Genomic DNA, 16,182 nt, shown 5'->3' with positions numbered 1-16,182 from the left:
TTCCTCTTCCCAAGCTCCCTCCCAGCTCCCTGAACAAACATTGCTTACAGCAAGACTTAAACAAAAGAGTCACACAGATTAAACAGATTGCTGAGGTTATGAACCTTCCTTGAAGGGGAAAAAAAGCTAAGCCAGTGTATTCAGAGGCTAAGAATGTAAACAAGCAAACATCAGTGAGAAGAAAAAATAGCTTGAGAGTAGTTGGCAATTATTTGCATTTACCCGTAACATGGTTTTTACATATTCAGAGAACACAGCCCAGTACAGCTTATTGCCCCCAAAGGTACGCCGCATGAAAAAGGCACCGGACATCCGCAGCAGCTCGCTAACCACTTTCATCCCCAGGAAGTCTAAAAAATAAAGGAGAAGTTAGATTTGTTTGTAGGTCTTGAGGCTTTCTATAAAGATCTAACCTCAAACATTATTCAGATTTCATATATGTGAGATACCCCAATGATATTAATGATTCTACTTTCTGAGGTTAAAATCCATAAGAGACAGCCAGTAGAATTATGAAAAGATGGGATTCAGTGAGCCAGGTGCTTGCTTGCTGGGAGCTTACCTGGCACCACTGCATTTAAAAACAGGCTGGCTACACACCAGGGGCGACAGCAGAGCTAAGTGACAACTTAATAATCTCATAATGCCAATTTCTTTAGTTAGCCCTGCTGCTGAAGTTGACGACAGATCAACACATGCCCTTATGCTCTGGACAGTCAGGCCAAGCTAGCTCTCATCTTTCTCCCATTAAGTAAAAATACCAACTTACTTTTAGTGGAACACATTAGATAAAGCAAATCTTGTAAGAAAGAGTTCTACCAGCAATTCTATTTTATTTTTAGAGATGGGGTCTCACTCTGTTGTCCAAGCTGGAGTGCAGTGACACAATCATAGGTCACTGCAACCTCAACTCTTAGACTCAAGCAATACTTCTACCTCGGTCTCCTGAGTAGCTGTGACTACAGGCACACGCCATCATGACTGGCTAACTTAAATTTTTTTGTATAGCTGCAGTCTTATTATGTTGCCCAGGCTGGTCCTGAACTCTTGGCTTTAAGAGATCCTCCCACCTTGGCCTCCCAAAGTGCTGGGATTACAGGTATGAGCTACTGTGCCTGGCTTCAGCAGTTTTAGAACAGTCCTTCTTTTCACTTTCCCTAATTTCAAACAACTTCTTCATATGTTTATTCATATGAAAATGCTTTTAAAGTGTTAAAACCCTGGCAGTTTGTACCATACTGTTTGCTTCATTTACTAATGAAGGTGTACACTTGAATCCCAGCTTTCCCATCTACCTTAAAAGGGAGTTGATAAACAATTTACTTGCCTCAGCATCCTACTTTTAGGAATCAATCTTACAGAAATAAAAGCACTGATATAAAAATTCATTGCAACACTATTTGTAACAGCAAAACTAATAAACTATGAAATATTTAAATGGCTGAATATTATACAGCTATTAAAAATAATGTTAAAGCCGGGCTCGGTGGCTCAGCCTGTAATTCCGTGTTTTGGGGGGTTGAGGTGAGTGGATTGCCTGAGCCTGCGGGTTCGAGACCCACCTGGGCAACTTGGCGAGACCTCATCCCTACAATAAATAAAAAATCAGCCGGGCATGGTAGCGTGTGCCTGTAATTCCGGCTACTCAGAAGCCTGAGGTGGAAGGACTGCCGGAGCCCAGCAGGCCGAGGCTGCAGTGGCCAGGAACGGCCACTACACTCCAGTCTGGGCTACAGAGTGAGACTCCAATTCAAAAACAAACAAACAAAAACAACAAACAAACAAAAAAATAATGTTAGATGTGAAGCTGGACCCTCATCTTACACCATATGCAAAAATTAACTCAAAGGATCAAAGATCTGCATGCAAGACTTGAAACTATAAAACTCTTAGAAGAAAACATCAGGGAAAAGCTTCATGACACTGGGTTTGAAAATGATTTCTTGGATCTGACACCAAAAGCACAGGGAATAAAATTTAAAAAATAGATAAACTGGAGTACATCAAAATTAAAAACTTCTGTGTATCAAAGAACACTATGAACAGAGTGAAAAGGTAACCCATGAAATGGAAGACAATATTTACAAATCACATATCTGATAAGGGATAAATACCAAGAATATATAAAGAACTTCACAACTCAACAAAGAAAACAAACAACCCAATTAAAAAATGGGCAATGAGCTGGGCTCGGTGTCTCAGCCTGTAATCCCAGCACTTTGGGAGGCTGAAGTGAGTGGACTGCCTGAGCCCGCGGGTTCGAGACCTGCCTGGGCAACTTGGCGAGACTCATTTCTACAATAAATAAAAAATTAGCCGGGCATGGTAGTGTGTGCCTGTAGTTCCAGCTACTTGGAAGGCTGAGGTGGAAGGATCGCCGGAGACCAGCAGGTTGAGGCTGCGGTGGTTGGGAGCGGCTGCTGCACTCCAGTCTGGGTGACAGAATGAGACTCCAACTCAAAAAAAAAAAAAAGGCAATGGACCCAATTAGACATTTCTCCAAAGAAGACACAGACAGCCAATGAGCACACACAAAAAAGATGCTCGGTCTCACTAATCACTGGGGAAGTGCAAAAAAAACTATAATGAGATACCACTTCACACCAATTAGAATGATTATTTTAAAAAATCAGAAAATAGCAAGTGTTGACATGATATAGAAAAATGGAAACTTCGGTGCACTGTTCATGGGAATGTAAAACGGTACAGCTGCTATGGAAAGCAGTATGGTGGTTCCTCAAAAAAATTAGAAAGAAAATTAACATATGATCCAGCAATTCTATTTCTTAGTGTACATCTAAAAAAAGGAAAACAGGGTCTTGAGCAGATATGTGTTTCCAACTTTAAAAAGGAAGGAAAATCTGATACATGCTACAACATGGATGAGCCTGAAGGACATTATGCTAGCATATTTTACTTATGCTAGTCTCAAAAGGACAAATACTCTATGATTCTGGGGAGGAACAGGGAATGGGTGCCATTTCAGTTTTGCAAGATGAGGAGCTCTGGAGATGGATGGTGGGGATGGTAGCCCAATAATGTGGATGTACCTAATGCCTCTTACCTGTACATTAATGTACCTTTAATGTATACAACATATTTAATGTACATTAAAGATGGTTTCTAATGTACCAATTTTATGTCATGAACACTTTGCCACAATTAAAAACGTATTTAAAAAGTTAGATCTATCTATTGCTTGGAGAGATAGCCATTGATATACTACCAAATGAAGAAAGCAAGAGGCAGGTACATGTAGGCAGCATAGTTCGTTTTCCAAAACCAAACCAAAGAATGCTGTGTGCATCCACTGCCTGTATGTCTGCTGGGGCACCGTAAGGCGCAGTGTGGAAGAACGTAACCCCAACTGTTAAACAGGGCTGCTTTCAGGATCTTCTTCAGATACCTCAGTATTACTACAATCATTCCAGCGAACATTTTAATTTTTAAGTGAAAAGACAGTAAAAAAAACAAAACGTACCCATTCCCGCTGCTATAACTGGCACAGGCAAATCATAGTTGTACAAAAGAAAAGACAGGATCAGGAAGTCAATGTAACTTCGATGACTGGGCAGCAGAACCACAGGATGTTCCTGGATGGCTCGTTGTAGCTTGAACACAAATGTTACATTTTGACTATTTCAGTTGTCATGTTATTAAAAACCACATTTCAAATCAGAAAACAGAAGAATAGTTTATCTGTAGAGGGAATACTAACCATCTTTTTATATCTCCTCTATCATATATACAATGTACTCTGATTAGGTCAAAGTATTATTTCAGAGTTCTAGTTGAACAATTTCACATAGTGCATGAATATTAAAAATGTAAATTTTATTGGATCAGAATAATAGTGATGATGGCTAACACATATATGTTGGGCACTGTATCAGCATCACTTTACCCACACCAGTCATCTTACACACATAGTTTAACACCACAGTTTTGTAAATTAAGGCCTCAGTCTTAGCTTCCTTGACTGTAAAATGGTCATGCATCCAACCAACGGTAGAACTGGGAATGGAACTCAAGTCAGTCTGACTTAAAAAATCAACTGCTAACCACTGCACTAAATTGGCTGGTAGTAGTAATAGAAAACAAAGCTTCTCTTGGGAAGATTTTTAAAAAATTCTATAAATTATTAGGACAGAGTGAAAAGAATGGTATTTCTCTAAGTGCTGGACTCACTGACAGGGAGAAGGGTACCAGGTAGTTGGAAGGGATACATTTAAGTCTCCAAATATATTTCTCAGGCCACTAACCTCATGAATAGTCACAAATATCAATGTGTCAGGTTTCTCTGGAATTTAAATATAACTAACAAAGACCAAGTGATCTGTGATCAGTTAAGACACAGCTCACCAACACCAGTGCCAAACACTTTACTGAATGTTTTCTTGACAGATCCAGAGAATAGATCAGCAATCTCAAAAACAGTCGTAAGAGGAAAAAGAAATATTTAACAGGAAAGTAAATGATTCAGTAAAAACAGAATATTAAAAGGCATGAGGAAGAAGGTAAATGAAGTTAGGAGCCTTTCTATAAGGAAAAACTATTAAAAAAACACAAATGAATTAAAATAATCTCCATAGAGAAAGCTCTTTCTTACAGGAAAAAGCAAAAATAAATAATACAAGTTACAAAATTAGAAATATCAGCATTTTACAATCATTAGAGTAATAACTGATTCAGCCAAAACTCATCAGTGGATGGAAAAACTCGTGGAGAAAAGTATCATGGAAAATAGGATACTTAACGATTCTCAAAAGTGTCTCTACACAAGATACTTATTAACCATAAAGGCAAAAACCAGTCACTTTACAGTGGAGAAGCCTGGCAGACAGCTCCTAAACCAACTGATGAAAGTGAGCATCTCCAGTAACAGGACCAACAGACACCATCTGCTCCTGATATGATGCCCTGAGAACACAACACAGGTTCCAGAGTATTCCTGCCAAAGTACATAACGTGAATCTAATATTGAAATAGCACCGCTCAAATTCAAATCATGGGGCACTATAAAGTAATTGGCCTGTTTTTATTTTTAATTTTTTTGAGTTGGAGTCTCACTCTGTCGCCCAGACTGGAGTGCAGTGGCTGCTCCCAGCCACTGCAGCCTCAACCTGCTGGGCTCTGGCAATCCTTCCACCTCAGCCTTCCAAGTAGCTGGGATTACATGCACGCGCTACCACACCCAGAAAATTTTTTGCTTTATTGTAGAGATGAGGTCTCATCAAGTTGCCCAGGAGGGTCTCGAACCCGCGGGCTCAGGCTATCCACTCACTTCGGCCTCCCAAAGCACGGGATTACAGGCTGAGCCACTGAGCCCAGCCTTGGCCTGTTTTTAATAAAAAAAATTTAAAAAATGAAACATAACAAAATGACTCAGATTCTGTTCTAGATTAAAAAGGTTGAGAGAGATGTGAAAGTGGGATACAACATACTGCCTGAGACTTTCTTTTGCTCTATAGAACATAACTGGGACAACTGGTGAAATATGAATGAGGTTTATTACTAGTGTGCTATCAATGTTAATTTTCTTCTTTTGATAACTGAACCATAAGAGAACATTCTTAATTACAGAAAAAATACACCAGAGTATTGGGGAAAAGATAAAGGAAAAGTTGTAGGGGAATCAGGTAAAGCCCATTAGAAATTCTTTGTATTAGTTTTTGCACCTTTAGTGAACATGCGACATTAAGTTGTTCTATAAGCCTTATTTGACTAAGTTAGTCTGAAGTCTGTAGGTCTGAAGTTAAAAGGGAAAATGAACCAATCTCCAGAGAGACACTGCCTCTTCTGCCCCGACTGGAGGCCTGATAACAGTACTAGGCTTTTACTTATCAAGTGAGATGTCCTAGAGTTGACTGAATTGCGAGGGGTTGAAGAGATTGTTCTTTTTAACATCAATACTCACTTTCTGAATACCTTCTTCATTTACACACACCTTCGAAAAAATCTGTTTAAATATTTTGCTTAGGCTGAAGGCAAAAAACCGAATGGCTCCCAGACGCAGTTTGTGACTCATTTCATCCAAGATCTCACTAACTTCCTCTCGGAGGACATCGGCAGATTGAAGGGATTCTTTGGAAAGCTAAAAGGAAATAGAAAGCAGGAAGAAATTTCTGAAAACCAAAGAAGCCATAGATCTTTACTCAAGTCAGTATGACTAGTTCCAAATGGATCTATTACATAACTCAAAGATGGTATGTTTTCCTTTTAATTTATACTGACATAATTTATTTTCTTACATAGTAAAAGTAGACAAATGGTCCTACAAGTCAAGTTTGAAAGCTAGAAATTCAGAGAAAAAGTTTTCTGAGATAGCACTTAAGACTAAAGAAAACACTTCGCCTTTCCATTTGGTTTGTTAATAAGTTTACACCTGAACTTTCTAAAATAAGCGGTTCATGCGATCTAGTGTTTTGGCACTTAGTAGTTTCTCTAGCAGATTGTTGCAGCACTTCACCTGCTTGCTCAACCCTGTTACAAGGTAACATACAAGATTACATTGGCCAACTCATTCTGTGTGAGAGTGCGGGGGAAAAAAAAAAAGAAATAACCAATTCAGATCACATCGGATATGCTGGTCACTGACACAAAAGTCCCCAAAATAGCAAAGGACAATTAGTGAAATCAAGGATCTCACAATGGAGCTGACTTTATTCACATGGCATCACACCTTTTGTAAAGAAAACAAAATGTTTGCAGTGTGCTAGGACTGTAGAGATGAACAAGTTACGGTTTCTGTCCTCAAGGAAGCCTGAATTGACCATTTTCATTTTCCCTTAAACAAGAACTTTGGATGTCTATGTGATAAATAATATTTATACTTCCCAAAGGAGAATGCTCTGCTTTAGGATGAGGCATAGAAGTTCAGAGGATGGAATGTTGGAGCCTGCATCACATGCAGTGAAGAAGTATCTTTTTTTTTGAGTCAGAGTCTCACTCTGTAGCCCAGGCTGGAGTGTAGTGGCATGCTCAAGGTCACCGCAGCCTCGACGCACTGGGCTCAGGTGATCCTTCCGCCTCAACCTTTCAAGTAGCTGGAACTACAGGCATGCACTACCATGCCTGGCTTATTTTTTGATTTATTGTAGAGATGAAGTCTCGTCAAGTTGCTCAGGCTGGTCTCAAACCCCTGAGCTCAGGCAGTCCTCTCACCCCAGCCACCCAAAGTGCTGAGATTACAGGCTTGAGTCACTGCACCGGGCAGGAAGTATCTTATCTTGTTTTCTTCCCCTAAAATTCACACACTGCAAAATCAATCATTTTAAAGTGAACAATTCAGCGGTATTTGGTACATTCACAAATGTTGTGCAACTACCTCCTCTATCTAGCTCCATATCTTATCTTTTTGGAGCTCAGTGCATCAGGCCTAAGAGGGAGGAACTGGGATGAACTGTTTCCTCTTACCTGTGTTCCTTTATTTTGACTCAGATTATCTGAAACAGTGACCATAGTAAGAAAATATCTTTCTCTTAGCTCCAGTCCTTAAAATAAGCCAGCAGTTCCCAAATTTTGCTATACTTTAGAATTGCCTGGGCTTCTTCAAAAGCTACTGATGCCTGGCTTCCTCCCCATAACATTTTGATTTAATTGGCATAGGAGAGATATGTAGGAGCAGGGACTTTTAAAAGCTCTCTGAGAAATTCTCATACAGTGGTTTGAAAACCACGGGAATAAACTATGTTCTCTGTTAGGAATACTCTTCTTTACCTGCTCCACCTAAAAAATTCCTCATCATCGTTCAGGCCTCATTTTTATTTTTTCAATTTGTGAGTCGGGTCTCATACTGTCTGTCCCCCAGGATGGAGTGAAGTGGCACAAACTTGGCTCACTATAGCCTCAAACTCCTGGATTCAGGAGATCCTTCCACCTCAGCCTCCTGAGTAGCTGGAACTAGAGTTATGTGTGCCACACTGGGCTTTTTTTTCTTCATTTTTGTAGAGATGAGGTCTCGCATGCTCCCCAGGCTAGTCTTGAACTCCTGGGCTCAAACAATCCTCCCATCTTGGCCTCCCAAAGTGCTGGGATTTACAAGTATGAGTCATCACACCCAGCCTCAGACCTCACTAAAGAAAAAAAAATTCACTTCCGTGCCTCCCTAAGCCAAATTGGTTGCCCCTATGATTATTTAGTGCTTAGTGCTTCTCCATATTGGACTCTGACTTGCAGGCCTCACGTCATATTTCATTGTAACTAACTGTACAACTGTCATCATTCCCTACAAGATTATATACACTGTGCTCAATTTGCTCCCTGTTACAAGTGTCTAGCAAAGAGGCTAACACATACTATGGGTATGATAAATATTTGATGAATGTGGTAAATGTTGCTCAACCTAAAAGGATACATTAAAGACAGCAAAATAAATTCATAGAATTAAGAAGAGAAATAACTTATTGACAATGAACAAATCTGGTCATGGTTGAAGACGAAATCACTTACCTGTTTAATGACATAATTAATCTCTTCAGAATTCAGAACACTACATTTAATATCAATGGGCTTACATGGAGTTATTCCCTTATAGACGAGAGGTGTGTAGCATTTCATTGCAAATTTCAAGTCACTGACATGCCTCCTCTCTTCTAAGATATCTTCAAACTCATCCCACTTTTTGAGCTCCTTCTATGGGTAAGGCAAAATGAAAGAAAGCAATAAGCATATATTGTTAAATAAATTACGACAGATTAGGGACTAGATTGGTAATCCTTCATCTCTGCCAAATTTTTTATTCTATGACATGTTCTGAGGTTAGGTTTTTCATACACTAAGAAATACAATTAGGATCAATAAACTGATATTGAATTATATTAATATTTTATTATCATCACTATGTTTCTGATTGCTATCTTTGTACAGCCAATACCCCTTGGGGAAATTTAACAAAGATAGCAAAAAGGCAACATTAAGCTCTACAATAACCTGATCAATTTTACCTACCACATGAAAACTTGTCTTGTTTGCCTTTATTTAGCTTTAAAAATTAAATAAAAACATATATCACAAACCAAATTATGTCAAATAAAACAAACCTACATGAGTACAAACAAAAGAAGAAACAAGTGCTCACATAAGCTACTATTGAGAAGTCAATTGCTATGGTAACTTTCTTATCTCCTGTTCAGTCCACTGAAATTCAGATACTATCCAACCAGTCCCTAAAACTGCTCTTATAAGGCTACCAATTACTTCCGAATTATTAATCTAACTTTCTGATTATAATAGTAATAGTAGTAATAATTATAGCTTACTAAGAGGCAGGCACTATTCTAAGAGCTTTGTATATTAAAGAACAATCCTCACAACAAACTTATGAAGCAGTTGTTATCATGAACCCCGTTTTACAATGGAGAAACCAAGGCATGGAGAAGTGAAATAATCCCTGCAAGGTCCCACAGCTTGTAAAAGGCAGAGACATTCAAACTTGAGACTTATGGCTTCACAGATCTTGCTACTAACCATCATCCTGTACTACTTACCATGTTTGTTCATGGAAAATTTGGAAACATGGACATACAAGCAAATATAAACTGCACAATTTTATACCCCAGGAATAACTACTCTTATTACTTAGTAGTTTCATATTTTTCATTCATAGCTGTATAAATGCATATTGTAAAATTCAAAATATAAACCATATTTCTCAATTATGGGTATTTCCCAATATTAAATACCCTTTAAAAACATTTGATGGGCTGCATAATCATCTTTAAGTTCCCCAACTTCTTAAAATAACTTTAAAAAATTACCAAAGTGATACACGTTCATTGTAAAAATTTAGAAAATACAGTAAAGTACAAAGAAAACAATAAAAAGCACTGCAATCACATGACCCAGAGACCATTCTAATGAATGCCTTTTTCTCTGCATATTCCTTCTCCCCACCACACAGACACTATGATTTGCAATCTGATTTTTCTACTTTATGTCAAATCCTCCTCCATGTCATTTAAGTGTCTTCCATTTTTTTTTTTTTTGAGTTGGAGTCTCACTCTGTCGCCCAGACTGGAGTGCAGGGGCCGCTCCCAGCCACCGCAGCCTCGCCTGCTGGGCTCCGGGATCCTTCAGCCTCAGCCTTCCGAGGAGCCGGAATTACAGGCATGCGCTACCACTCCTGGCTGATTTTTTGATTTATCGTAGAGATGAGGTCTTGCTGCCCAGGCGGGTCTTGAACCCGCGGGCTCAGGCAATCCACTCACCTCAGCCTCCCAAAGGCACGGGATTACAGGCTGAGCCACCGAGCCCAGCTCTTCCATTAATTTTAACATCGGACATTTGAATCATGTTTCACCCTGGGTAGCATACACAAATGCAACAGACATTCTTAAACATAATCTTTGTGCATAACTCTTTTCATTTCTTTCAGTTTAATAATTAATTCCAGGCTTTTTTCCAGTCTTCATCCTCCTAGACTTCACTATAGCTTGACATCATTTTCCCTCTTCAACCATCCTGAGATTTTTCTGCGAATACTAAGCATATGTGCTTCCAAATCTTTTACCCTGTTCTCTTCTCCCACTTAAGCTCCTGTCATACATACTTAGTGGAAAACACTCACATGTGTTTTCCAAAACCAGACTCAGTTCTCCTATACAGATCTACAACCTGATTGTTTTCCTGAAATCGTAATCATCAACCGCCATGCAATCTCCATCCCTTTACATAATTCTAGACTCCTCCCTCACCCTCTCTACCCAATCCAACTAATCCTGTCAGCCTGGCTGGAAGAATGTACCACATTCACTCCTCATTGCCATGGCCACTGTTTCAGCACGGGCTTCCTGTGCAGCCGTTTCTCTTCACTACAATAGTCTCCTTGCTGGTCTCCATGCCTATTTTTGCCTCCATGGAATTAATCCTCCATGCTGCTATGGTGCTCTTTTCAAAACACCACTCTGACCAGATTATTTCCTACTTAAATACTCCTAACTCCTTCAGAATAAGACCGAAGCCAATTCTTGTGTCATGTGATACTGCCATGACCTGGCCTTTCCTTCCCGCTCATAGCCTAGCAACTCCACAGTCCACTCCACAGTGAGTTGCATCTCCCAAAACACGTCATTGTTGGCGTCCCATTGAGCATATTAAAATAACCTGGGGCACTTAAAAAATTACTGGTATCCCAGGCTCCACCTCTAGAGATTCTTGATTAATTAGGTCTGTGAGTGGTGCCTAGGCATCAGAGATCTTTTTTTTTTTTTTTTGAGTTGGAGTCTCACTCCGTCGCGCAGACTGGAGTGCAGTGGCCGCTCCCGGCCACCGCAGCCTTGACCTGCTGGGCTCCGGCGATCCTTCCGCCTCAGCCATCCGAGTAGCCGAAATTACAGGCACGCGCTACCACGCCCGGCTGATTTTTTGATTTATTATGGAGATGAGGTCTTGCCAAGTTGCCCAGGCGGGTCACGACAGAATTCTTTTAAAAAGAATTCTGTCAAGACAGGAAAAAAGTGAAAATAAATAAATAAACAAAAAAATGGAATTTAAAAAGTACTCCCAGTGATTCTCAAATGCAGCTAGGCTTGAATGTTACTGCTCATGGATTGGTCTTCTCTATACCATTCTGAAGAAGTAGTTGCTGTGATTAAGTAAACATATTTACATGACTATTCACCCAGGAACACAATAAAAAGAGCTCGAGCAAGAAGACAGAGGCCCAGTATCTCTCCCCATCTGAACCGATGTGGCGGGCCTCTCCCTGTTGACAGCTCAACAGGCCTTCCTTGCAGTTTCCTTTCAACTGCTCTGGAGGACCCCTTCATTCTGTGGACAGGCACCAGGAGTCTGCAACGTACGGGGCACTGTTTTACAGGCTGAGAGTACAGCATGAACAAAGCAGGCAGCGACTGCACTGAGGGAGCTCACGTGACCCTAAGGAAAGCGACAACACCAGACCAACAAGGTAAGTTCACTTAGTGATACCACCACTAATGGTGGTGGTTAAACGGTTAGTGTTTAACCATTTAACAACTGAAATGGGAAAGCCCTGAGTTATAGCATTTGCCAATTTCTGAGGTACATAATACTATCACCACAGCAGAATTCAAGCTACCAATTCGACCGCAGTCAACAGAGTTGGGGAGAGATGTGCAGTAGCTCACAGTTATATGGGATATCCACCGCCCAGAACGACAGTTACAAACTACCTCAAGAGCATACATAATAGGACAATTCAGGGAAGTAAGTAGAAAATGCTAAGTTTTGAGTATTACTTTTGTTTTTAACAGAATTTAATTGGAAACTTACATAACGCAATCTTTAATTTTTAATAATGGCTGTGTTTTAACAATGGACTCACAAACTTCATGAAAATTTAGCAATCAGTCCTCACAAATCAGCACAAAACTGGAAAGAGAATACAGTAGGGTAATGAGGAAGAGCGATCAGCGAACTACTTAGAAGATCTCTCTGGGGAAATGATTTTTGAGTTGGGACCCCAACGATAAAAGAACCAGCAACAGAAACTTCTGGGAAAACAGCCTGCCACCTTGAGGGGACTGGGAGCGTTCTGGGAGCATGCTCACTGTCTGAGCAACAGGAGGCCGGGGCGGCTGAAGCCTAGAGAACAAGAAGTCAGAGCGATAGCTGTTACCAGCTCACGTAGAGTTCCCGTGGGACATGGTAAGGCACCCAGATCTTTCCGAGACTGTAACAGAAGCCTTGATTTACACTACGGCACAGCAGCACTTAACCATCTCTGGGCTTCTTTTCGATCTACAGTTTCACTGAAATTCACCTATGGCTTCAGGCACAACCTACTTGCTGATGATGCCAAATCTGTGTATTTAGGGCAGATCTTCCTCTTTTGCTCTAGCATCCTATCTCTAACTCTTGCTGGATGTCTCTCAAACACTTTGTGATGTATCTGGTCCATAATATAATCCTAAACTAAAAAGCATTACTTTTGCCGTCACAGACCGAACACACCCCAAAACTGAAATTATTACATATTACATTATTCTGACTAATGCTGCTCCTGTTCCCGTATTTCCTATCAGTGAAAGGCATCATCAACCACCCTCTTGCCAAATCACAGAAACCCAACAGTCAACTTCACACTACCTCCTTTTCCTTAGCCACCATATTCAGTGGGTTCTAAGGGCTGTTGATTGGCTGTCCTCAATATCCCACAAATTCATTCATCTTTCCAGGCTCATTGCCACTGCCTTACTTCAGGCTTCACCACTTTTCGGGATTACTGCAATAGCATCCCAAATGATCTCCATGTTTGCATCAGATTTCTTTCCCAACCCGGTTCTCTTCCAACTATATCTGCCTAAGCAGAATAGGCTGCCCACATAGAAAATTACACCAGAAACCTGGCAGGTCCTCTTAGACTCTCAAAAACATAAATGTTAAGATTTAGGGCTCTGATAAGGTTAAAATTTTTATCCTCAAGGATGTGTAAACATGATACATTAAATTCCTTTAGGAAATATCCTCTGCCTACTTACTTACTTTTGTTTCTCATGTCTCTTTCACTCCACCCAAGCTAACTGACTAATTCGAAGCCCAAATATGCACAAAAAAAAAAAAGGTTTTCTTGCTTGGATGCCTAGAAAAGTCTTCCCCCACTCAGTTCCCATTCACACCTCAAAAACTCAGCCCATGTGTCGCCTCCTCTTAGAAGCCTTCTTTCTCTAAGTCCCCAAACAGGTTAGGTATCCCTTCTCATTACTCCCACAACATACTGTGCATGCTTTAATTGTTGCCCTTATCCCACTTGGTTGTAACGATTTGTTTACTTTTATGAATTCTGTGCTCTTGAAGGCAAGGGCTTGATCTGTAACTTCGATATTTTACACAATGAGAATAATGGCTAGGATACTGTACATATTTTTAATGTCTGTGGCAATCGGCAGTATCCTAAACATTTCTAAAGTGCTACTTTCAGATCAGGCAGAGAGTATTATGTAATAACAGTGTGGCCGAGGAAATAAACAGATAGCCTGACATTCAAGAAAAAGTTCAGGCTGTCAAGGAAGTAAAGCTATGCAGTCACAAGAGTGGCAAGGAACTACTGGTAAGGAGAGGGTTGCTGTCCAGCATCAGAAGTAGAATATGCTCACATACAACTGCCTTAGTCATTCACAAGAAAAAGTTGACAAAAGTCTTATTCAAAAATAAAGGACGAAAGGGGAAATCAAAGAAAAAAACAAAACCACAATTCCTTTCTGTAACACAATATACAAGATGGAAATTCCAGCCAATTCACAAACCGGTGTGGGGCAAACAAAGCTGTGTGCTGCAAGCTGAATCTACACAGCAACTCTCTTCCCCACGTGCCTGCTCTGGAGTAGTAGAGTCGGAAAACAAAGCCAGAATATTTCCACACAGAACTGTGGGGGTGGGAAGACCAGTGAAGAGACAGGTTGTAGAAGTAGCTTTAGAGAAGTAGGCGGTTAACAGCAGACATAAACCCAAAGTTCTTGACAGAGAGGGGACAGAGTTTCCCCATGTTCCAAAGAATCCTGATGTCCCAATAGGAAGGTAGCCATATTCCGAAAGGCAGCCATATTTTGAAAGTGGGGTTTTGGCTTATCTAGCTCTTTTATGTTTTCCTTGTTCTGACCTTCCTGTACAAATGAATGCTTAAGTCAGAAACTGACACTAACCACCCTGCATCTTAAAAGCACGGAAATATGCTTTTAAAATGCATTCTTTTATTTCCTCCTAAAGTAGCTAAAAATTAATTTTGTGGTTCAAAAACCAACACTGGGTCAGGCATGCCTGCAACCCCAGCATTTTGGGAGGCTGAGGCTGGAGGACCGCTTGAGCCTGGGAGTTCAAAATGAGCCTGGGCAAACAGCGCGATCTTGTCTCTTTAAAAAAAGAAAAGATGGGCACAGTGGTCCACACCTGTAATCCCAGCACTTTGGGAGGCAGAGGCAAGAGGATTGCCTGAGCCCAGAGGTGCGAGACCAGCCTGGGCAACTTGGTGAGACCTCGTCTCTACAGTAACTCAAAAAATAAGGCGGGATGGTGTCATTCGCCTGTAGTTTCAGCTACTTGAAAGGCTGAATTGGAAGGATTGCTGGAGCCCAGCAAGTTGAGGCTGCCGTGGCTGGGAGCATGCCACTGCACTCCAGGCTGGGCAACAGAGGGAGACTCCGACTTAAAAAAAAAAAAAAAAAAAAGAAAGTTCTCTAGGCCAGGCGCAGTGGCTCATGCCTAAAATCCCAGCACTTTGGAGGCTGAGGTGAGAGAATTGCCTGAGCCCATAGGTGCAAGACCAGCCTGGGCAAGACCTCATTTCTACAATAATAATAAAAAAAAATGAGCTAGGTGGGCTTGCTTGTAGTCCCAGCTACTTGGAAGGCTGAGGTAGAAAGACTGCCTGAGCCCAGCAGGTCGAGGCTGCGGGGGCCGTGAGTGTGTCACTGCACTCCAGCCTGGGCGACAGAGTGAGACTCCGACTCAAAAAAAAAAAAAAGAACATCACTGAGTGACCAGCATTCTGCTGGCTAAAAGACCGGTCCAAGCCAGTAGAGGAAGAGGGCCACTTGCTGAGAGGCTGGGTGGCATTAATTGCCCTCCAAAAAGAAAAGTACAATAACGGGTGGTGGATAAACACAGGCCGTGAAAATGTCCAGAAGTTCTGAATCTTCCCACCTGGGAGACGGCCTTTAAAAACTCTGTCTCCACACCCAAGTCTCTTCTTCCAGGAATCCCAGGGCAGTCACGGGCGGGGGGCACAGCCTCGGGCTCTCGCAGGCTGGCTCAGCCCCAGCTGGCCCCAGGGTGGCTTGCCGGGCCCTCCCAGCCTCACCCCTCCTTCCGGGGCCCAGGGGCTCCCGGAAGGCCCAGGGCCCGATGGACAGAAAGAAGGAACGAGCGGAAAGGAGCCACAGGGGGCCCCGCCCGCCGAGCCTTCCCCAGGCGGTGGCCCAGACCCGCCGCCGCCCCCGTCGCCTTGGAGACCGCGCCGAGCCCCGGCCCCCTGCGCGGGAGCCGCGCCACCCGCTCTTGGGGCCACGGGTCGCGGGCCGGAGGGGGCCGGGGCGGGGCCGGGGGAGCGGAGCGCCCTCCAGCCCCGCCCGGGCCTCGACCCCGGGCGCCTACCGGGTAGAGGAGCCCCACGGCGCCGGGGCAGGCGGGGCCGACGGAGAAGCAGGAGCTGGGCGAGCTGGAAGGATCCATGGTGCGGCTGCCGTGCCGGCGCGGCCGGGGACGCTC

The 16,182-nt window shown here is 42.1% G+C and overlaps 2 protein-coding genes across 5 annotated transcripts in view; one reads left to right on the top strand and one right to left on the bottom strand.

Annotated features, from left to right (window-relative positions):
- GNPAT (glyceronephosphate O-acyltransferase) overlaps nucleotides 1-16,177 on the bottom strand; it is a 31,708-nt gene extending 15,531 nt beyond the window's left edge. For 2 of the 4 annotated variants that reach the window (XM_021708349.1, XM_008049620.1), the window contains exons 1-5: nucleotides 16,069-16,175; nucleotides 8,452-8,634; nucleotides 5,918-6,094; nucleotides 3,482-3,611; nucleotides 223-350 (exon numbers count right to left, since the gene is read on the bottom strand). In XM_021708349.1, coding sequence (XP_021564024.1) covers nucleotides 223-350; nucleotides 3,482-3,611; nucleotides 5,918-6,094; nucleotides 8,452-8,634; nucleotides 16,069-16,146 — 696 coding nt within the window. In that variant the 5' untranslated portion in view covers nucleotides 16,147-16,175. Of the gene's footprint in view, nucleotides 1-222; nucleotides 351-3,481; nucleotides 3,612-5,917; nucleotides 6,095-8,447; nucleotides 8,635-16,068 lie in introns of all 4 variants that reach the window. The other 2 variants (XM_021708350.1, XM_021708348.1) reach the window with 2 other exon arrangements.
- CUNH1orf131 (chromosome unknown C1orf131 homolog) overlaps nucleotides 16,145-16,182 on the top strand; it is a 21,835-nt gene continuing 21,797 nt past the window's right edge. Inside the window, exon 1 of the mRNA XM_008049625.2 lies at nucleotides 16,145-16,158. Within this exon, the coding sequence (XP_008047816.2) occupies nucleotides 16,145-16,158 (14 nt within the window). The remainder of the gene's footprint in view (nucleotides 16,159-16,182) is intronic.

Source organism: Carlito syrichta, unplaced genomic scaffold (genome assembly GCF_000164805.1).
Source record: "Carlito syrichta isolate Samal-C Ts95f unplaced genomic scaffold, Tarsius_syrichta-2.0.1 Scaffold135850, whole genome shotgun sequence".
Taxonomy (NCBI): Eukaryota; Metazoa; Chordata; class Mammalia; order Primates; family Tarsiidae; genus Carlito; species Carlito syrichta.
This window is presented reverse-complemented; position numbering and strand designations above follow the sequence as displayed.